This window comes from Sturnus vulgaris, chromosome 2, assembly GCF_052056855.1.
Source record: "Sturnus vulgaris isolate bStuVul1 chromosome 2, bStuVul1.hap1, whole genome shotgun sequence".
Taxonomy (NCBI): domain Eukaryota; kingdom Metazoa; phylum Chordata; class Aves; order Passeriformes; family Sturnidae; genus Sturnus; species Sturnus vulgaris.
The window spans coordinates 111,855,639-111,879,249 of NC_142244.1; the positions used below are offsets into that span (position 1 = coordinate 111,855,639).

The following is a 23,611-nucleotide window of genomic DNA, read 5'->3' on the forward strand; positions in this document are numbered from 1 at the left end:
AGGGAGGAAAGAAAATGGAAAGTGTGTGGGGGTGTGTATATATTGTAACTACTGAATTAGGTCAGTGTTACAGATTTGGGGGAGGTGTTTCTAGTTGAGAAGTCATTCTGGTTGAAATAAAGGAATAGGGTGGAAGTCTAGAATTTTTAAACTAGAATCACATCATAATCCTTGTGATGAGTCAGTACTTATTAAGGTTTTAAGAAGGCAGTTCCTAGAATCCAGTGATACCTTTCAACCCCAAATTTGTGTTGCTGCTGTTGAGCCTTTTTGCAGTACAGCACTTGTGATGAAGCACATCTGTGAGCTCCTGCTTCATAGAAACATCATTCTGTAAATAAATTGCTGTATGATTGTTAGAAAGCTCTGCTGTTACATGTTAAACAGACTTACTCTGGTATTCGTTGTTACCACATGGCAAAGTAGATTTTGTGACATATGTCCTCATTTGTGTATAACCAGAATATTTCAGTTAAAGGAAAAATAGGTCTGTCCCCCTAGATGGAGCTTAGGTAATGCTCATGAATAATAAAATGTATTTTGAGGTCTGCCTCTGTCATCTGGCACCTTGTATTTGCTTTTTTCTGAGACTCTGTATTTTAAGTAGCTAATTCAGGGAAAAGGGCTATATATATTGGAGTATTTCAGTTACTTTTGAAGAGGAGACATGGAGAAACTCAAATGAAGGCCATTCTAGAAGTCAACTGTATTAGAAAATTGTGTTTGTTCCTTTATCATTGCATGCTCAGATGCCATCATTTGTGTTTGCTGTGGCATGTTATCCTGTAACAGAGTATTGTGTATATATTTGTTTCTTCCCTACCACTTATCCGGGAACCCACACCTGATTTTTTTCCCCTGGCTTTTGAAAAGATGCTTGATTTCTCTCCAAAACAAAATTAACCTATTCTGCCACATAGGCATGAGATTGCAGACTGTGGAAGCTGAGGTGAGGTTCAGGTGTGCAGCTGTATTGGATGGTTGAGCCTGGAAGCAGAGGCCACTCCTGGAGGACAGTGCCGTGCCTGGTGTCCTCTGTGTGGGCAGCAGGGGCTCTCTTGGAATGCTGCTCACACTGGGTGGTGCCTTCTGAATGGGGACCATTTGGAGTCAAAAACCTACAGTTGTCTTTTTCTGGGGCTACTGAAATTCCAAAGAGTCAGCTGGAGCAAAAACTGAATTAGTGGTGGATCAGGGTGGCATAAGGAGATGGGAAAAATACGTCAAATAGGAATTTTCTCAGCTGGCATCAAAAGCAAGTGTCAGTGGGATTAATTTGACTCAATCTTCATAGCCTCATACACTGCTTGATTAGCAGTGGAGGAGTGAGTTTATCACTTAACAGGGTTCTGTCTCCATCTTGACCCTGTGTTAAAACATCCATTCAAAGCTTTGGGTAAAGTTGGTAATTTCTTTTAATGTGGCTTGTACCTGGTATGGGGTAACTCTGGACGTATGGACTGGGGACTGAGGTACTGGAAGGCAGTGCTGCACAAAGGGGCCTGGGAGTCCTGGTTAATGGAGAGTTGAATGTGTGTCTGCAGTGTCCTGGCAGTCAGGAGGGACATCCCTGTCCTGAGAGACATCAGGCTGGGCAAGGGAGGAGATTGTCTTGCTCTGCTCTGGGCTGGGGCAACCTCACCCTAGGCTGGTGCCCAACGATGTAAGGAAGGGCCACGAGGATGGTGAAGTTCCTTGTGGGGAAGCTGTGTGAGGAGGGGCTGAGGGCACTGTGCCTGCTCAGCCTGGAGGAGACTGAGGGGAGATCTCACTGCAGTCACAACTTCCTCATGAGAGGAGCAGGAGGGGCAGGCACTGATCTCTGCTCTGTGCTGACAGTGACAGGACCCAAGGGAATGGCCTGAAGTTGTGTCAGGGGAGGTTTAGGTTGAATATTAGGAAAAGGTTCTTCCCCCAGAGGGTGGTTGGGCACTGGCACAGGCTCCCCAGGACATTGGTCACAGCACCAGCCTGACAGAGCTCAAGAAACATTTGGTCAATAATCTTGGGCACATGGTGTGACTCCTGGAGATGATTCTGTGCTGGGCCAGGAGTTGGACTTGATGATCATTGTGAGGCCCTTCCAACTCGGCGTATTTTGTTCATTCTGGGATGCTGTGCTGAATCCAAAATCAGAAATAGTAAAAATGGGATGTATATAAAAACTAACATTGAGTATCCATTAGCATTCAGCTGGATACAGGCAGTTTGGGCTGTCTGTACACTTAAAACCAATATGTCACTGCATCAGTTTACATTTGTTTAATTATAAATAGGTATAAAGGCTATTCTTCAGCTGAGCCAAACTGTGCCTTGGTGTGTTGTAACTCTAAAAATTGAAATTGAATAGTCTGAATTAAAGAAGAGATGTGAATTCAAAGTTTCATGGTTAATTAGTTCTAGAGAGATTAAAGTAGTGGTGTGCTCTCCATGGGCATGCAGTTTGATGTTTTCTCTAAAGCATAAATGGTAAATGAAATGTCTGAAAACAGGACTGGTAAATCACTGCCTTCTAATACTGTTTAAATTGCATGAATTGGATGATGATTGCATTTATGAAAGTATGTTTGTATATTCTGTAATTGAAAAGAAAATACCTGAACAAGGATGTCCCTGCAATTGAGAACATGCAGATAGTACAAGAAGCAGTCAGATGATTTATTGGAGATGGAGTGCTTTTAGTTAGGTGCAACATAACTTGAAGTTACTATTTTGTGTCTTGAGGACATCACACAAATTTGGAGGGAGAAGTTGGCCTTGTCTAATGCACATGACTAAGACAAGTGGAATTCTGTGGAAGCCCTGAAATACACTTTCCTGGGAATGTAATTTAAGTAATATACATGGAGAATTATGATTAGACTCTTAAGCAAACAATCCCTAAATAAGCGAAAGAAAAAATATAGATTATTCCTTCATGTAAATGTTTTGTATTTACTAGCATCTACAAAATTCATAATACTTTTTGTAGATTTTGTTTCATTCTATGAATTTGCAAGGTTTTGAGTAAATTGGCTATTTTGGTAGTAGCTTTCTTGTATCTCCTGGTTGAATTGTGTTGCTTGCCTTGAGCAGAATGGAATTTATAATGCTTTGCCCACATCCTTCAGCTAAGCACAGAGGCACAATCTGAGGGTAAATTCACATGAATGTCAGTCAGTCTGACAGAAGAGCTGCAGTTTGTCCTGGTTCTCTGGCTGGCATTAGAGTGAGTACTCCCTGGCCTTGCAGTGCACCACGTCAGATAATTAAAGAAACTGAAAAACAATCAGTCTTTGTACATTTGGTGGGGTTTTGTTGTTGTTGTCTTTAGTACTCTGAACCAGCTCACTTCATGATAATTCAGCCCAAAGCATTAGAGCAGGGAAGAGATGGAATCAAGCAGCTTGTCCCTGGCGTCAGCTGTTGTGGAACCGCAGCTGCCGGTGGACACTTCTGCCTGCAATTTCAGCCAGCCTGGACCAGGATTGCTGCTGAAATGAGCTATTTTACCCTTTCCCTGCTTCTTTGCTACCTCGCTCCTCGTGCCAGCACAAGTTTTTGATGTGGCCCGTTGTGTGACCCAGCCCTGTTAAGGAAGAATGGTGGTGATTAGAGAAGGTTTATTGTGGTGGTGGTTGGCTTAGGGCTGCAGAAGAGTGCAGTGTGAGTTGGCAGCAGTTTGATTTCACTGGTTTATGTGAGTACCTCGAAACCTCCATCAGGTTGTGCAGGGGAACTGACTGCATTGAACTGCAGTAGACTGCAGTGTGTGTGTGTATGTATATATATATGTGGCAGGAAACTTAATCTTGCTGGTACTTTTCACTTAGTGATCTTTATAAACATCAGTAGAAAACAATTAAATACTCAGGAGGGCATTTTTAAAAAAACATGGATTAAATACCACATACATTCATTTTAAAAATTGCATTTCAAAAATCAGTTTTTTCCCGAAGAAAGTTTTGGGTTGATAATGCATTTGTTCTGGACTGAGTAGGCTTACTAAGTCTTATGAATATGAAATGAAAGCTAGAGATGGATTACAGTTCAGTGTTTTGAAAAAATACAACTTTATTCAAAAGTGAACATTATTCTAGGGACATTATTAGAGATCTCTAAGTTTGTTGGTGCTGTTAATATTGGAGACTGGGCAGAGGAGTTAGAGTGTATTCAGTAAATTTTTATAGTATATGTAATGTCTTGCAAATTCCCACAATGTAAGAAAAGATTTTAAAGTGTCTTGGAGAAAGATAACAGCATTGAAACTTGAGATGAGACATCATAATAAAACACTTAGGAATATGCATAGTGTTAAAACAGAAATTTCACTCCAGTTGTTAACTTGATGTTTTGGTGATTGGATCAGGAGCTCAGCACTGCCAAATGCATCTTGCTGGAAGCTCATACAACTCTTTCTATCACCTTACTTAGCTTTTTAACTTTCTGAGAACTGTTTTTGTTTTATGTGGTGCTTAGAAGTCTGAGTTGCTCTGGGAAATTATATTTCAGCTTCTGTGGTTATACAATGCCTGGTGGTACAGAGTGGAATTGCTGTTATAACTTAATGCAACTCTTTTTGGCTATATATAACACAGTGATGTTGAAGCACAGTGAATATGGAACTGTTGGTATACCATTACAAGTCAACAAATCTGGTGTCACAGTTTTCATTGTATAATCTGCTGAACTGCTTGCTGGGGATGTGATGGACTTGTGAGTGGGGCTGAAGGGCCAGTGGACCCAGGCTTTCAACAACACATGTTGGATAAAGGGAATACAAGTCAAATTCCCTGAGTGAATACTGATGTGCTAAGAGGAGTTTGGCTGCAGGGTCTCTGTTAGTCTCAGCTGAGGTAGAATCAGTCTCTTAACTCCCTCTGACATCTGCAGTTAGACAGTGTCAGGTGGAGAGTATTGGAAAAGATTACAAATTTGGCTTTTTAAGATCTTAATCAGGTCATTTCTACATAGACCTTGAGCAGCACCGTGAATTCAGATGGAGAATCTGCTATAGGAATTCAGGCACAAAAGAGTCAGAGTAAACAGCTGCACACATTTACTCTGAATACAGAGTATTTGGAATGTGTGTCAGTTTCTCAATGATATAAAGGTAATTATAAGTGTAATGTTTACTTAGATCATTAAAATATGTTAAATATTTCAAATGTGACTTAGTATTTCTTTTTATTGAATATAACTGACAAAGTCTAAAATAGAAGATTCTCTATAGAAGCGTATTTGTTTCTGTATTGTCCTTTTCCAGGTGTGGATTGTGTTTCCATGCATGTGTTAATACAGGATATTGTCTTTTTTTTCCCCCCCCCTCCAGGTTATGCAATGGTCTCTGCAAGATGGCATGTTCTTGAGTTGGAGCTTTTTAAGGCAAGCATATGCTGGTACTTCAACTTTACTAAGTGGACTATAATTTCTTCTCTCACATCAACTACATAAGCAGACAAAATTGCAAAGATCTGCCCTGTGTCGAGTATGACAGCCACGACTCGTGGCTCTCCGGTAGGAGGGAATGATAGCCAGGGCCAGGCTCCTGATGGACAGTCCCAGCCTCCCCTCCAGCAGAATCAGGTATGGTATTAATAATCAATTCATCTAAAAATAAAGGAATTTGTTATTTAGAAGTAGTGTTCCTGAATTATTTGAGTTTGTATATTTCTGGAGATTTCTCGTTAAGTTAGACATTTTTGTGTGCATGTCTGGAAGTACAGCAGTATTTTTAGGGATTAAGACAATGGTATTGGCTAAGTAAGTATGGTTAGAGAGCATGGCATTGCAAAAAATTTCTCCGTTTTCAGACAGTGGCACAATTCTTTCCAAGCATACCTGTTTTGGATAAGAAGCCTTCTTGCCACTGATTGGTAAAACCATCCTACATCTGTGAGTTTGGTTTCTCCTCTGTTCTGCAAAAGCACTTTCTGTATAAAGCAGCTTACTCAGGTATCAGCCCTTCCAGAGCAGCTGTATCCGAGTCCCTGTTCATTGTACTTGACTTCCTGAACAGCTTCTCATGTTCCTTGCTTTCAGAAGAAAAGCAAAAGCTTTCATTATTACATCACAGTGTAATGATTCTTTTTTGTTGGGGAAAAAATATCAGAGAAGATGCTTTTAAACAGTATCATGTAAAGCCAAAACCATTTAAGAGAAGAACCACACTTTGTTATTTAATTCAGTATAAAAATGATATTGTTTTAATACCATGATGTTTAGTGATTGCTCCTTCCTGAGATTGAACTGTACTTTGTGGTGGGCTGTCCCTGAGCTGCCAAGGAAGTCTCCACTGCTACTGACTCCCTCTGCCTCAGTGAGATGGGGAAGAGAATTGGAAGGAAAAAGTGAGAGTAACTGTTTGGGCTGAGATAAATACAGTTTAATAAATGAAAGGGTAGGGGGAAACAAGTGATGCAAGTGCCATCACTCACTACCAGCCCAACCAGTCCCCAAGCAACAGCTGCCTTGGGGAAAAAAACTCCTTTGTTTTATTGCCAAGTGTGACGTTCTGTGGCATAGAGTATCTTTTGGGTCATTTCAGGTCAGCTCTCCCGACTGTGTCCCCTCCCAGCCTCTTGCCCTGTCAACTGCTGGGTGCTGGGGACAGTGAGAATCAGAGGATGGGTAAGGTTTGAAGGGACAACTGGTGGTCATCTAATCCAGGCTCCCTGCTCAAGCAGGGTTCCCTAGACCACTTTACTGGGGATTGTGACCAGACAATATATCTCCAGTGAAGGAGACTCCATCACCTCTCAGGAATTCATTCCAGTGCTTAGTCAGCCTCGCTGTTAAGTTCTTCGTGTTCAGGTGGAATTTCTGTGTTTCAATTTTTGCCCATTGCTTCTTGTGCTATTGCTGGGCATCACCAGACAGAGTCTGGTCCATCCTCTGACACCTTTCTGCAGATATTGATGACATCCCCTCTAAGCTATCTCCAGGTTAAACAGGCCCAGTCCCCTCAACCTTTCCTCAGTGAGATGCTTCAGTTCATCATCTGTGCCGCTCTCTGCTGGACCCGTTCCAGGAGCTCCACATCTCTCCTGTACTTATGAGCCCCAGACTGGACACAGCACTCCAGGTGATCCTCACAGGGCTGAGCAGAGGGGCAGGATCACCTCCCTGACCTGCTGCTGGTGCTCTTCCTAATGCACCCCAGGATCCCATTGTCCTTCCTGGCCACAGGGACACGGTGCTGGCTCAGGGACAGATCATTGTCCCTCAGGAGCCCCAGGTCCTTCTCCCCAGAGCCGCTTCCCAGCAGGTCAGTCCCAGCCCGTCCTGGTGCCTGGGGTTGTTCTTCTCCAGAGCAGGAGCCTGCATTTGCCTTTGCTGGATTTCAGGAGGTTCTCTGCCCATCTCTCCATCTTGTTGAGGCCCTTCCCAAGGGCTGCATGGCTCCCTGGGGTATTGGCCCCTCCTCCCAGCCTTGTGTCACCAGAGAACTCGCCGAGGAGACATCTGCCCCTCACCCAGGTGATTGATTAAGTTCAACAGTCCTGGGCCAAGTATTGAGCTTTGGGGGTCACAACTGGTGACAGGCCTCCAGCTGGACCTGTGCCACTGATTACCAACCTCTGGGATCTGCCAGTTCTCAATCCACCTCACTGTCCACTCACCCTGGCCTTGCTTCTTGAGTTCATGAATGCAGATGCTGTGAGAGACAGTGTCAGAGCCTCGCTGAAGTCAAGACAGACAACATCCCCTGCTCTCCCCTCATCCATCCAGGTAGTTGTTTCATTGTAGAAGGCAATCAGGGTGGTCGAGCATGATTTACCTTTAGTGAATCCATGCTGACCTCTCCTGATCATCTTCTTGTCTTCCGTCTGGGTAGAGGTGGCCTTGGGTGAACTCTTCTGTCACCTTTCCAGGGGTTGAAGTGAGGCTGACTGGCCAGTAGTTCCCTGGGTCCTCCATCTTGCCCTTATTGAAGACTGGGGTGACATTTGCTTTCTTCTAAGCCCTCGGGCACCTCTCCTGCAACACTATGGTTCCAAGCAGTTCTCTCAGCACTTGTGGGTGATGGGATCATCAGGGCCCATGGACCTGTGGATGTGAAGTTTAATTACACGGTCTCTGCCCAATTTTCTCAACCAAAGGAAACGTCTTTCCTCCAAATCTCCTCCCTGATCTTCTGGCTGAGGCAGCAACAGGACCACATTTTCCCATATATTTATTTTGATTGTGATGTATTTGAAGAAGTCTTTGTTACCCTTGACATCCTTAGCCAAGTTTAATTCCAAGTGAGTCCTGGCTTTCCTCATTGTATTTCTTTCTGCTCTGACAATATCCCAGGTGGCCTTTCCTGCTTCCACCTCGTGGTGTCTCCTGCCTATGTCTGAGTTCTGACAGGAGTTACCAAAGAGAAGAACAGACCTGTGCCAGCACTGTTCACCAGCAGACAAAACACTGGTGTGTTACCAGTGCTGTTTTGATCACAAATCTGAAACCCAGCACCCTACAGGCTGCTGTGAAGAAAGTAATACTCCCTGCCAACCAGATGTGGTACGGCAGGTGAAGAATGTTCTTGAGGTTTTGTCTTCTTAAGTCTTGCTCTTATTGTCAGTTCATACTATTTCTGTGTATGAATAATAAGCGACATCTGCAAAATGCATTGTGTTTTGCATGGCCCATCAAAGTGGATGTAACAATCATGTTCTTTGAGGTTGATTAGTAGATGGTTATAGTAGTGAGTCACTCATTTTTAGCAAACTCTTGAAGAAAGATTTTCATTATTGTTTTCTTCTGCACTTTTGTTGAAAACTATCTCTCTACTTAAAGTAATCAACTTTTCTGGACAAGATTTGTAAAAACTGGAGCTTCAGTGTATTTATTTCACCTTCTGCAAAAATGATCTGCTGAAAGTATAAGCTGTTACCAAAAATTCCCACTTTCCTCACTGGAAAAGTAGCTTGATATTTAACCTGCGAAGATAGAAAATATATAGCACATTTTATGCTCTGTTTTTTGTTAATAAATCTGAAGTCAAATTTTTTTATATTGGTATGTACTTGAGATGATTCTTTGGAATACGTTATGACAGAAAACTGCCGAAAGAAATGGAACACAAGTGCAGGTAGTACTTAAAGTATTTTCCATCCCAATTTTAGACTTCTTCACCTGATTCTTCCAATGAGAACTCCCCAGCTACCCCGCCTGATGAGCAGGGCCAAGCTGATGCTCCACCCCAGCTTGAAGATGAGGAGCCTGCATTTCCACACACAGACCTGGCAAAGTTGGATGACATGATCAACAGGTATTTTCACACTTTTTTGACAAGTTGCAGATGATTTGTGTATCTTTGTTTCACTGGATTTCTTGAAATGCTTTTTTTATTGGGCGAAGTTGTAAAGAGAAAGAAGTTTAAAGCAGAATGCATTTTTGTTTGGGTTGGTTAGTGTAATACTCATCAGGGCATTTAAAAATCTATGTACTGAGTCTATATTTAAAAGCATTACAATGGGGCAAGAATTCTTGATTCTTCAGAAGCACAGTTGAAATTTGGTTTGTTTGTTTTTGAATATAGGCCTCGATGGGTTGTTCCTGTATTGCCGAAGGGGGAATTAGAAGTTCTTCTAGAAGCTGCTATTGACCTAAGTAAAAAAGGTAACTGAAAGACTTTTGATTATTGGACTGGTGTGCGATGTTTGGTTTTATTTCTTCTTTTGGATCCCTGGTGAAGGCTTAAAAATTGTTAATAATTTCTGTTACAACCCTGGTCTTTAAGATTGTGTCAGAGTGCTATGCAAAATCTTCACAGATGAGAATTTTTAAAAAGCCATTAATGTAATTAGAAATGGGTGCCTTAGCACGAGTAGGGACGTTGAATAAGCTCAGAGATGTAAAATCCTGTCATTCCTGTCATACCTGTTTTCTGTATTCACTTTGATATCAGACCTAGTGGGTTTGGTCTTTATAGCAGATGCTGAAACTCAAATAATGCTAGTTGTTTTTATTTTTTAATAAGTTTCTAGTCTAGCTTTCAAATACATTGCCGTTAATTTTTGTTCAGATTTGGCACACATGTGCTTTTAACAGTATCAGTTAGCATTTTAAACTATTAGTCTGAGCACAGCTTAGTCCTACCAGTGCTTGCTGGTGTCTGACTTGGGAGTGAGAGGGTTCCATATCAGGACAGTGTATGTGTTTGTTAAATTGTACTGGTGAGATTGACAGGTTTGCCAAGTGTTCTGGAAAGTTCTGTTCTCTTGGGAGGTTGCTTGTGTTTGAGTAATAGCAAGAGTCACAGCAAATTTTTAGAATATCACCATTTATCAGCTCTTTGTGTTTTGAATATAGCACCATACAAAGTGCCTGCTCTTTCTTCTGCATAGGTGCTGGCTCAGGACATCTTCATTTCCATGTTAATAAATGTTATTCTTAGGCAGCTTTAAGACAAAGAAGCTAATTGTGGTCATGATATTCTGTGTTGTCTTGACTGTTAAGTCTTTTTTTCTTTGGATCACTCTGTGAAGAAGCAAAAGTTAGGGTGCATCCTTGTGATCCAGCACAGGATAATGACATATTGTTGCCAACACTTGATTTATCAGCTGTAGTTGTGCTTGGAATTGGTGGCTTTTTGTGTAGCTGGGTCTGGCAAGGATCCTCAAGCAAGTGTAGGATGTTCAAGGGATCACATCTGTTCTGAAGGAGAAAAAATGCCAGCTTTTCAAGAGAAAGTGCAGCCACCTTTGTGTCTGCTTGTTGGAACAGTGCAGTAAAAAGAAATTATCTGCTTGTAATGTGTGAGAGAGGAGATGTGTGTTCTGCTTGCTGTTAAGTCATCTTTAAAAAAAAAGCAAAACCACCCAAAACCTAGAAGCTGTCAATGCAGTGAAGTAATAAGAGCAGAATGAGATTTCTAGCTACTTCTGACATCAATGTACTTCCTCAAAGCATCAGGCTTAGTTGAAAGTTCCCCAAAAGAAAAGCTTATTTTTCTTCTTGAAGTTGTGAAAAACAGTGGAAGCGTATTCATATGCTTTTGCACTTTGATTTTTATTAAGTTGTTGGTGTGCAATTCTAAAAAGCACTTCTGTGTTGCTACTTAATTATGTTTCCTCTTGCCCTCCGGATGAATTCCTGTGTGTATGCAAGGATTATTGGATAAGGAGAAAACAGGGAAAGCTCTTAGCTGTTTACTGTGTTATCTTTACAGCTACATCCTAGATTTTTGAGGGCTTTTTTGCTACTTGAAGTTACATGATGGCTAATACGGCTCCTTTTAAATAACTTCCAGTTCCCAAGGAATATGATAGAGTGTAACTTGGTGTAACTGGCACTGTTTTGGTAGCTCAGAGCTTGGCAGACACTGTTAGATAGTGGGGTTTATATAGACAAGCAATATAAATGGTTTTGTTGTGTATATTTCTTAATAGATTAAACTGCCTCATTCTGTCAGTAACATATAAAATTTGACTCCTTGCTACCTGTCTATGTGAGTTTTTCATATTCTGACAGGATCTATTTCCAAAAGGAGGAACTGAAAGGACAGATTAAAAAATAACCAGCTTTTGAATTACATAAACTCTGTATTTCTGTCTTATTTAAATTAATCTTATTTAAACTGTGTAGCAACAAAACCTAGAAAGACCCCACTGCATGTTTTTGTCAAGCACTGTTTTCTTGTGGTTAGGGCTATTCAGTAGCTTTTATTCCTAACACAGCCAATGTCCATCAGCATTCTGGAGGGACTGCAGGGTTGCTACTTCTTTTTGACTCTGGCTATAAAATGAGTGATATTTGCATCATCTTTAAATCTTTTTGGGAACTACAATTGAAAGGGACATAACTGAACTAATTGAAAGTACATATATGAAATGAATGTCAGCATTACCACCTTCAAGTTAAAGGAGCAAATTTGACAAAGTAATGTGAATCCTGTTTAACTGTGACTTGCATTATTCTGGCAGATGCACCCATTTATGGAAAATTCTCTTTTTATGTGTAGGCATTGATCTATTACTCTTTATTAAACAATGAGCCATGATACTATCAACAGATAGTCTGGAGTTACTTGCTAATAGAAGAAAACCTATTTAAAAAATAGCATTTAATAGCAAGACTGATGTTTATCTTCACACTAAATCTGGAATACTTACGGAGTATTTTCAGTAATGAGATTTGTAAATTTCATAGTGAATTAGATACTATAAATTTAAAAGGTAAAAAAAGGGTTTATTTTAAGGTTTTGGTTTTTTATAGGCAAAAATATTCTCCACTCTTTTTTTTCAAAAGGATTTTATTGCCCTTAACATTTACACTCAGTTTTTAATGTGCTGCCAGAACTTTCCAATGTGACACACGCAAGCAAGAGGCAAGACAACTTCTGGAATTTATAACTTACTTAAACTGAAATGAGATTTCACTACAAAATATAAACGTTTAGACTTGATCCCAAATCTGTGTTTTTGATGAATTGCATGGAATGGGAAAGAGAGGGAGGCCCTAGTGACAAAAAGAATTTAAATCAGGGTGTGCATGGGCACATGTGCATCCAAAAGTTAGGCCAGCCCGGTAATGGGAGCTGTTTCCAGCACCCTCTAAAGACTGTCTCCATCTCTCATAAGATGATTCATCTGCATTTCTTTGGGACCACTACTGAGTTTCTTACTGAAGCTCCTTGAAATGGTTATTTTTACCCCTCTTCATTCACTGATTATGCTGTTATCCAGTAGATAAGAGAAAACGTAAAAAAGAATGGAAGATAAAGATTGTACTTACTGTTATTTTTGCTAGTATATCTATCAAAGTAGTATGTTGTAAAATGGGGAAAAAGCCAACCTGGATGACGTATTTTTAAAAACAATTAAAATTATGTAAAGGAGTGTAATTTTTTGAGATGACTTTACTAGAACATTAATCCATCAAGTTTTTTGTCCATTTAAGCTTATGTAATTTTGTTTTCATCTAAGACTTGTTTAAAATCAGTTCTGAAACTTCAAACACCAAACCATTGAAATCCAAATGTTGTGATTTAACCCCAGCCAGCAACTAAGCACCACACAGCCACGTGCTCAGTGCCCCTCTGCAGAGATGGGGGAGAGAATCAGAAAGGCAAAAGTTAAAAAACTCGTGGGTTGGGATAAAGACAGTTTAATACGTAAAACAAAAGTGTGATAGCAAAGCAAACCAAAGAATTTATGCACTACTTCCCATAGCTGGACAGGTGTTCAGGCATCTCCCGGACAGCAGGAGTAACAGGAGTAATAGTGACCTGGGGAGACAAACAACATCACTTCTAACATCTCCCCCTTCCTTCTTCCTCAGCTCTGTGTGCTGATCATGACCCTGCATGGTCTGGGATATCCCTGTGGTCCTTTAGGCTCAGCTGTCCTGACTGTATCCCCTCCCAAATCCTTGTGCACACCCAACTTACTTCCTGGCAGGGTGGTGTGAGAAGCAGGAAAGCCTCGGATCTGAAAGTGCTGCTCAGCAGTGAGGAAAACACCCCTGTGTTGCCAACACTGTTTCCAGCCCAAACCAAAACACAGCCTTGTATGAGCTACTGAGAAGAACTTAACAACACCAGCACACCAAGTCTCTGCTTTCAGCATTTTAAATGTTCATGTAACAACTAATGAAATTCCATGTCTAATAGTTTGTTGTTCTTTCTTATTTTAAATAGGCCTTGATGTCAAAAGTGAAGCATGCCAGCGATTTTTTCGGGATGGGTTAACAATATCCTTCACAAAAATCCTTACAGACGAGGCAGTGAGCGGCTGGAAGTTCGAGATTCATGTGAGTTTTTAAAGCTGTGTTTCTGAAGAGCGTGGTAATTTAAATAAAGGAGACTGCCTTTGTGATTGGGGTAGACTGTAAAAACTGGATCTAATCTTTGAAACTCAGTAGCGAGTTGTGAGAAAACTCTTGTATGCATGGATCTGGGCAGGCAGTGGGGAGTCATCTTTCTGTCAGTGCTTTGGAAGGAAGTAAAACATAAAAGATGATTTGGGGAGGACTGGAACCATGTATGTTCCGTGTTTATAGTTCACATTCATTGTACAGTCCCCTGCCACATTCTTACATGTTTTTTTTTAATCAACAGAGATGTATTATTAACAACACTCATCGACTAGTGGAACTCTGTGTGGCCAAGCTGTCCCAAGATTGGTTTCCCCTTCTTGAACTTCTTGCCATGGCCTTAAATCCTCACTGCAAATTCCATCTATACAATGGTACTCGTCCCTCAGAAACAGTTCCTGCAGGAGTCCAGCTTGCTGAAGATGAACTTTATGCCCGTCCTCCTGACCCACGATCACCGAAGGTATGAGAGCCTTTCCATACCCGTGTATTTTATTCTCTGCAGTGTTACGTAATGACACAGCAGCTGTAGAGAAGTGTTTTTAGAGTGGGGGGCAAAAGCCCTCTTCATTCCCTCTATCACTAAGATGTTCTGCTGCTTATGACTCCGTATTTAATGTACATTTCCCCTTCTAACTCTTCCTGTCTTTGCCACAATCAAACTGTGTCACATGTTTCTGTGGTAAGCTGGCACAACTCTGCTGGAATTCCATTCCTACTGTGTTAAATGGTTTGCTTGCATTTGCCAGTTGATGGATTTACCTTCTCACTTAACATGAAATTTTGTAGGTGACACATTTTGAAGAGTAGATGGTGATAAAGTAGGAGTTTTCTCTCCCTTACAGTTTCTAATCGTGGAAGAAATGTTTTTAATTGGACACGAGATACTATTGTCAGTGTGGTTTTTTTGGTGGCTTTAGTTTGGTTTTGTTTTTGAGAGATGTTAAAGGTTTGGCTGTTTTATTTGTTTGGGTTTTTTGTTGTTAGTTTTTGTAGCTGTGGTTTCTTGGAGTTTTGGTTTTGTTTTATTTTATTTTTTTTTAACTGAAGTGGAGATTAGCAAGCCATCCCGGTTCTTGAGTCTGAAGTTTTCAAAATTGATCTCCAAATGGCACTGATAAGACTTCAGGAGTTAACTGAATTTTTTATATTTGTATATACGTGTGCACACACACACACTTACATATATACATTTTTTTAGTTTTTAAATTTTTTTTTCTTTAGTGGAACTGCTGACTATTGACTTGTAAGAACCAAGGATAAAAAACTCCAGTGTCCTTGGACTTCCTTTGCATTGCTAATTGTGTTTAGAAGAATGTTACTTTGCATTCTTAATGTTTCTATATGTGTCATTATCACATCCAGGTCAAAGATAAAAATACCAGAACTGTCAGACTTTCTGCAGCAATTTAGCAGCCAAAGCTGGACCTAAATTATAGTCAGTTTTATTCCTACATATTTAATAAATGCCTTTGAGTAGCTCATATACAGCATCTGCTCTTTGACATGATAACAGAAAAGATCTTGTTGCCTGCTTCATGAGCATTTCCTTAAAACTGAATATGTAAACTGTTGTATAAAGACATTTTTAAAGCAAATATTGTTATTAACAGGTACTTGAAAGTATTTCTAGATGGTACTTTGTAAATGCCAGAAAACGGCTGTTTGTTTTATTACAGGGTTGGCTAGTAGATCTTATCAACAAGTTTGGCACATTAAATGGATTTCAGATCTTGCATGATCGATTCATGAGTGGATCAGCATTGAATGTTCAGATCATTGCAGCTCTCATCAAGTAAGTTTTTTTTCTAAATAATGATTTATGTATTTGCAAAAGTTGGACTCAGTATAAAATACTATGTTAGCATAAAACTTAGACTTTTATTGAAGCACTTCCTTTCACTCCATCTCTGTAGCTGATGGTATTCACCTTCACCATTTCATGTGCTTCTAAGTAGATGTCAGTTTCTTTAATTAATTGCATCTTATTATCATAATATTGCATGATTACTGATTATGACACTTCCCTTATATTTTCCTTTGTTTTTAGGCCATTTGGACAATGTTTTGAATTTTTAACGTTACATACAGTGAAGAAATACTTCCTTCCAATTATAGAAATGGTTCCACAGTTTTTAGAAAATTTAACAGATGATGAACTGAAAAAAGAAGCAAAGAATGAAGCCAAAAATGATGCTCTGTCAATGATAATCAAATCTCTAAAGAACTTAGCTTCAAGAGTTCCAGGACAAGAAGAAACTGTAAAAAATTTAGAAATATTTAGGTTAAAAATGATTCTTAGGTAAGATGCTACTCCTAATATAGTATGCCACTGGTGACAGTGTTTTCCATGCTTCTTACATTAAATTTTTCTCACAGGTTGTTACAAATTTCCTCTTTCAATGGTAAAATGAATGCACTAAATGAAGTTAACAAAGTAATATCCAGTGTGTCATACTACACTCATCGACATGGTAATCCTGAAGAGGAAGAGTGGCTCACAGCTGAAAGAATGGCAGTAAGTGCTCCTTTTCAGTGAAATTCATTGCACAGATTTTGTTTCTCCTTTGTACTTCAGCTGTAGAAGTAGCTCTTTATTGTGGATCCAGCACACCCTTTTTTTTCATATATTGTGTTAGAAACATTAGGTATCATCTGATGGTAATAAAGCACTTTAATAGTAGCCTTTCTGTGAAAAAATGCTGTATTTGTGTCAAACCTGTTGTTGAGAATTACTTTTCAGTGCTGCTAAAAACACGGCTCAAAACCAAATCCTTGAATAGTGTGGGTTTTTCATACAGTTCTAAAAAACCCAGAGAAGCGTAGATAAAACAAGTGTGATTCATTTGAAACTTCAGTGCCACAGTAACTAGAAAGTCAATGGTTATTTAAATAAGGATATTGTCTGGGTTTGGTGCTTCAACTTTTTCTCATTGGAGTTGTTAGTGATTAGTCTGCTTCTTACATTTCAGAAGCTGCATGCTTTGGTACAGAAAATTCTAGATACCACGTTTTTGTTGTAATCAATATTTTTGTATTTTGAATACTGTTGCTTGAATGCATGTATCGGGAAGTATGAAAATGAGCAATTACAAAACTAAAATAACTATTTTCTCTTAATCTTTGTGAAAACTAGTTGTGTTAAGTGATTTTTACACTATTCTGCCCCATGTTTCTGACTGACCACCTGTTGTGAGGTTTGTAATCCACGAAAGGATATCTGACAACAAAGGATAATTGCAGTCTTGACTTTTTAAAGCAATAGGAAGAAATAGGTCTCTTTTTTACACATTTCCTACAGTTTGGCATCTCATACAAAACCTCTGTTTTTAACTAAAAACATCTAGATTTCATCATTTCATGAGACCAGCTTGAATATTGTAAGTCTAATCAAGGACACTGTGGAAATTAGGATGCTGTGGATGTTTGTTTTCTCTTTCAGTGCTCAGAGCACATCCTGCTTTTGCTTCACTTGGAGCAAAATGGTCTGATCATGTCAGTGACACCACTGAGAAAATTGCATCTCCTTAAATATGGCTTGAATATTTGCCTCTGATTCAATTAGAAACAATTCAAAAGCCCTAAAAGTGGCAGTACTTAAATAATCTTTTTTATATTTCAGTCCGTGATTAAGTCCTTTTTATGGGATGTGCTGTAGGTGTACCAGTAGAGTTAGAGGTGTCTTAAATAATTTGGTTTTAATACTTAATGACTGTGAATTGGGAGATAAAAATTTTGTTCCTTGAATAGGAGAGTTAACTCTTCTTCACATTGGCTTCATATGTTTGAAATTGTTTGAACATTTTTATGCTCTAAGTTCCTGATTTTAATATGCCTGAAAAAATTTCCCCCTAAGATAACACAGTGAAGAGTATTCCAATAATAATCCAGTAATATGCTGGATTATTTTAAATGGTGAAGGTTTGTTTTTTTTTTTGTGAGCGGAAACTAAAGATAAAAGCCTTTCTATTGTGCTGCATCTTTTTAAATGTGTAGCAGGTTGGATTTTTGTTTTGTAGTTTAAATATCAATGATGGCACCTGAATAATTTGAAATGGCACTACTTTCTTTTTATATTCAGGAATGGATCCAGCAGAACAACATTTTATCAATTGTATTAAGAGATAGTCTTCATCAACCTCAATATGTAGAAAAACTTGAGAAAATTCTCCGGTTTGTCATCAAAGAGAAAGCTCTCACTTTGCAGGATCTTGACAACATTTGGGCTGCACAGGTAAATAATTCAGCTGCTTGTCTGCTGCTGCACAGAAGGCATCTCCTTGTATGTCGTGTTGAGAAGAGAACCTGGGCTGCTTTTGCTCTGTGTTAGACAAAGCTAAAGAAAAGATTGAGATGAAATGATGTTTGTTTTGGGGGTCTTGGAACTTAAAATTGTCATCTCAAATGTCTCCAGTGGAAGAGGTCAGCTACATATATATGTAGATCCTGAGGGAACAGTTCAGAGCATGGTGCAGAGATGATCCTTTTTAAGTATTGAGGAGCCTTCAACATTGAGCAAAGACATGATACGTGATAGCTTAGTATTTAAAAATGCTTGAAGAAATACGTGTTGCTAGTCTCTGAGTTCCCCACAGTTGCATAAGTTTTTCCTGGGCAGAGTGTGATTAGTAAGGCTTCAAATCATGACTGTTCTAGAAGTCGTTTAACTGTAAGTTCTTTTCCTTGTGTTGCAATAATTCTTTTTGAAAAATTACAAGTTTTGCAATGTTGAATTATTTACTTATGTGATAGGGGAGGCTGGACTTCCTTAGCTGTGGGCTGCATGAGTTTAACACACAGACTAGGCAGCTGGAGAGACAAAGTAATTGAAAATTACTGTGTATACAGAAAATTTAGAAAAATGGGATAGAAACATGAATAATGGGTAGTGAAACTCTGATTGTACAACTAAGTCCTCAGGCCAGTCTTTCAAGTTTGGGAAGGCTAATAACTAGGTTAATTCAGGGAGAGAGGGCTGTATTGGTTTGGGCAGGGACAGTGTTAAATTTATCCATAGTAGGTTCTGTAGTAGCTATGTTATCTCAACTCTGAGTTTTCTCACTTTGACCCTCCTGACTCTTTTCCCCTATGACACTGTGGGGTGAAGAGTTGAGTGAGCAGCTCTGTGGTGCCCAGTTGTCAGCTGGGTTATACCTTGACAAGGGCTAATATAAGTTGGGTTATTTTGGTAACACAGTTTACATGTGTTTATGCTGTTTTGAGACTGTAACAGTTTGGCTTAAGTGGATTTCTTTTCAAGTTGCATTTAAAACTCCTGGATCTCTGGTGTTGCAAGTAACTTTATCATGCCTAGGCTTCAATTCTAGCACGGCAGTAACTGCACAGTCTGAAACTCAATACACTCTTTCCTTATTATCCCAAAGTCCTGTTAAGAAGATTTTGTCATGTAGCAGAGCAATACACAGATTACTTGAATTAAGGTCTGGGATCATACTGTTAGCTTTCAGCTTGTGGTCTATAGATTTTTCCAGACTACAAGATACCTGTGGGGAAAAAAAGCCAACAGACTTTGAGAGGCTAGTTTGCTGTTAGTAGGCCTCTTTTAACTGTTTTAGAGCCTCACTTTTAATAAAAGGAGAAAAAATCTGAAATTTGAAAAAAAAAGTCTTCCAAGCAATTACCTTGCTCCTAGTGCTTGGAAATAGGACATGAGGATAAGCTAGTGTAGTCAAACTTTCTACCCTTCCAGAAAAATATGAATATGTGGTGCAACCCTTAAAAAAAATGGAGATAGTCCAACTTAACAGTTGAAAAAAAAATTAAGAATAAATAGAAGTAGTTTCTGAAGAAATGTTCCATGTCCTTAAATACCCAGCTTGCTCTGCTCACTTCTTGTGCTTTCAAATAGGTGGCTACTGCAGTGCTCTGGCTGTAATTTTGCCCTGTACTTTTTTCATGTGAAAGTAACTCTTCTTCAGGTAGATGGTTTCACTGTGGCTTTAGCCGTGGGATTATAATGGACTAAAAATTAAGAATACTAAAATCTGCTAATATAGAATGATTTTCACCTACTTCACTATTCCCTATAGTGTATAGTAGTGTTTAGAAGTTCTTATTAAATGACTGCTCCTGAGAGCAGCTGGGACATGAAATTCAGTAGTGAGGAGTTGATTTACTGTGTAGCTTTATATAACAGGCTATTTTAGCTTGGCCTCAGTGCACCAGCGGGGAGGTTTTGCTTTCAGGCTCAAGCACTTGGGTTACTGCCTGGGTTTAGAGGGTGAGCATGCACCTGAGACTCTTACTATTACTGAAAGTAATGCAATGATGCTGCTTTTGCCCTTCAAAGGCAACCTAAGTTTTAATTTTATTCAAGTGTTTTCATGTCTTACAAAGCCAGTGTTCACAATATAGGAGTGTATTTGATTAAAGGAATAATGTTGGAAGTCTCTAAATCCAAGCATTAAGTTGCAGCCTCTGGAGTTGCAGGGAAAGATCCAGCTGTACAAAATGCAGAATGGCAGAGGTTGAGGTCTCATGACTTTCATTCTGGAGTATTAAACTGGAACTTCACAGACATTTCCCCATTCCTGTGCAGCAAGCTGGCAGGTCACACACAGGTTCCTTACCTCTTCCCTGTCTGGTTCTGCTTCCCCAGATCCTTCAGTGCCTTACAGCTTCCCCATATCTGTTAAAAAGCTCCCAAATCAAGGTCGTTACCTGCCTTATTCTTACTCTTCTTGCTCCCCCCAGGAGCTGGCCATACCTCTCCTTTTATTTGTTATATAACAGATGTTCTTTCTGCCCTGCATGCTCTCAGTTTTTCTTTATCAGGAAATGGTCTGGTAGAGGAAAAAGATTACATGATGTTTTCCAAAGTCAAGTGAAATGAAGGGTTTAGTAATTTCCCCACTTGTAATCTGACCCATAATGTGAAAACGACCATTACTACTTAAAATGACTTATTTTAAAACAAAAATTTATGACATCTTATAAAGAATTTAAGGCACAGCATATAACAAAGCTATTAGTCTGGTTTTGGTTTTAAATTATTGATGGAAGTTTTTAGTAGGAATTGAATTTCAAAAGTGCTTATGCATATATTTTTAATAGTGTACAAAATTAATTACATCAGAATGTGTATTCTAGGTATTTGTTTTGCATTTTTTATTTCTTGCTTACAGGAAAATTTTGTACAGTAAATCAGCTATTGATTCTCATAGTCCCAATTTGTTGGTTTTGAGCTGTAGATGTAAAGTACAGGATGTGTTTTCCAGCCTGGGCAGAAAATTTTCTTCATGCTCAGAGTTGAATGGAACTAGCTTTTTTCCCCTTCATTGTCTTCCTCCTTAAGTGTCAAAATTGTGATGTACACCAAACTCTCAGTTAAAACTGTGTCTATTACAGAACTCAACATCTTGTCCTTAGTTGTTTCTTTGGTGGATTTGTAAGTTTAAAGCTGGTGGACTTCAAAACATTGTCTGGTAACAAATTATTTGTAATAGAAGGCTTTAGTTGTCTGTGAATCCTCTAACACAAAGGAAGTATTCCAGCCTGAGAAAGTATGTGGAAATACTAAAAATTGGTTTACACCTTAAAACACCTCAATGAAATTCAGATATGGATTTTAAGTAATTTCTTATTAAAAAACCCCAAACCATAAAACTCCCCCCCAAACAACATTAAAATAGCAGTTTGTAAGTAAAAATATCTTTTTAGATTTTTTTGTCCACTGTCCCAGCTTGATTTTGTAGCAGGAACAAAAAAAATAAATATTTTGATGCTGCGATACTTATGTTCCAAATAAATAGTTGTGTGCACACACAAAGCACACTTACTTAGACTTAAAAAGGAAATCTAAATATTGTGAATTCCGAGTGAAGCATTCAGTTTGCTATGCTGCTCCCACAGCATCAGCTTTTCTTGCTGGCAACCTCTAACAGTCTTCCTACAAAAATTATGTCCTGGTGCTTGACTTAATATGAATTGTTGGTGGATTCCTTTTTTTTTTCTTCCTGACAGGCAGGAAAACATGAAGCCATTGTAAAAAATGTACATGATCTCCTCGCAAAATTAGCTTGGGATTTCTCTCCTGAACAGCTTGATCACCTCTTTGATTGTTTTAAGGTAATTTTGTGTTTTGTCTGTATTCAGGAAATGGGTTGTGAGGGTGTGTGTAAATTTGTGGCCTTTTCAAGTGTCTTTCTTTCTACTTCTTTTAGATTTGCTTAGTTTCTGTGTGTTGAAAGATTTCTTAATGTGTAGCAACAGTCTGCAATATTTAATTCTAGAAAGGCTATTATTTAATGAGCACTCCTTGTGAGATTTTCTGTTTACTTCCTGTCTAAAACAAAGGCTGCTTATGTTTGTTTTGTAGACAGTTTTGTTTTCTGGTTTGAACACTTCAGGATAATGCAGGTCTGTGAAGCCTATAGTATTAAAGTTACATTTAGCAATCCTAGGAATATAGAATTTTCCAAATAAGTTATTTATCTTAAATACCTTTTTGCATTTGTTGCAAATTAAAAAGTGTTTGGTGATTTAGTAAATTATGTTTTTCTCTTGGCATTGGAGTAGGTTTTGTCAGGTTTACTGGGCAGTGCAACTTTTGATCTTTTAAGCAGAGGAGATCAAGGACTTCCGTTCCCTGCTCCCCCAACTTCCTCTTTATCATGTAATAGCTTTTCTCTGTTTAGCTTACATACAAAATGAAACAGTCTCAGGAAGATAAAGTTAAGTGTTTATAAACACATAGTGATTTGTTTGAAATGACAAAACAACTTGTTTCTGAAAGTTTATGTTACTCACTGGCTTTTATGTATAACATTTAACATTTTCAGCTTCCAGTAGTGGTTGCTCTCCGGCTTGGTTTAGTGTTTCACTTTCAGGACATGATCTGCTGTACTAGAAAATGCAAGCCAGCTTTGGAACTCTGATTTCTCTTTTTACATAAATCTATTATAGTCATATTTTGGCTTGCAAGCAATTTGTGCTTTGTTTAGTGTGGTCCTGTAATTTGGTGAATGGGAGTGTAATGCTCTGTAGTTCAGATGCTGAAACCAGTGCTCAGAGATTCTGTGTGTAAACTGTTGTGTCTGACCTTGAGAGATGAATATGAAGTGATGTTATATTGAAAACCTATCCAGGAAAAGGGGCCATGTGTTTCAGTCAAATTCAGAGGCACGAGTGATACTAAAATTTTAGTTATGTAGTGATTATAAGTTATTTAAGAAATCTTTTAAGTGTAAGCACACTTAGTGAAAGCATTTGAAAGAAACAGCTGAGTCTACTCTGATTATAGGTGAAATTGTCGATGGTAGTGTTGACTTTTTCAAGCACATCTGTGATCTTTAAACAAAGAACCATCTTTTTTAAGCCTCAAGTTGAATAAGCTGTGGTTGCAAATACTGCAAGAGCTCTTCAGTTGTGTCTGGCTTATTTATTGCTCTAATTTGCTATTTATTATTAATGACAGGAATTAATGTGAAAGTTCTTTATGTAGTTGCATCACTTTATTGTTGCATCGTCTATTAACAGTGCAGGTTATGTGTGGAATTTTTTTAAAAAAAGAACTTTTATAATCTTTTTTTAAAATATTGTCTTAGGCAAGTTGGACGAATGCAAGCAAGAAACAGCGTGAGAAACTACTTGAGTTAATTCGTCGCCTTGCAGAGGATGACAAGGATGGTGTAATGGCACACAAAGTGCTGAACCTTTTGTGGAATTTGGCTCACAGTGATGATGTGCCAGTTGATATTATGGACCAGGCTCTTAGTGCCCATATAAAAATCTTGGATTACAGCTGTTCACAGGTGAGTAATCCAGTATGACATCAGAGTTTTCTACTATTTCCCGTGAAAAATTC

At 38.9% G+C, this 23,611-nt stretch overlaps 1 protein-coding gene across 3 annotated transcripts in view; it reads left to right on the forward strand.

The window, feature by feature from the left end:
* USP9X (ubiquitin specific peptidase 9 X-linked) overlaps positions 1–23,611 on the forward strand; it is a 96,617-nt gene that overhangs the window by 18,297 nt on the left and 54,709 nt on the right. For all 3 annotated transcript variants that reach the window (XM_014876762.2, XM_014876764.2, XM_088160386.1), the window contains exons 2-12: positions 5,312–5,565; positions 9,093–9,238; positions 9,509–9,588; positions 13,610–13,722; positions 14,030–14,248; positions 15,465–15,580; positions 15,836–16,087; positions 16,165–16,303; positions 17,867–18,019; positions 21,769–21,873; positions 23,352–23,558. In XM_014876762.2, the coding sequence (XP_014732248.1) occupies positions 5,470–5,565; positions 9,093–9,238; positions 9,509–9,588; positions 13,610–13,722; positions 14,030–14,248; positions 15,465–15,580; positions 15,836–16,087; positions 16,165–16,303; positions 17,867–18,019; positions 21,769–21,873; positions 23,352–23,558 (1,626 nt within the window). In that variant the 5' untranslated portion in view covers positions 5,312–5,469. The remainder of the gene's footprint in view (positions 1–5,311; positions 5,566–9,092; positions 9,239–9,508; positions 9,589–13,609; positions 13,723–14,029; positions 14,249–15,464; positions 15,581–15,835; positions 16,088–16,164; positions 16,304–17,866; positions 18,020–21,768; positions 21,874–23,351; positions 23,559–23,611) is intronic.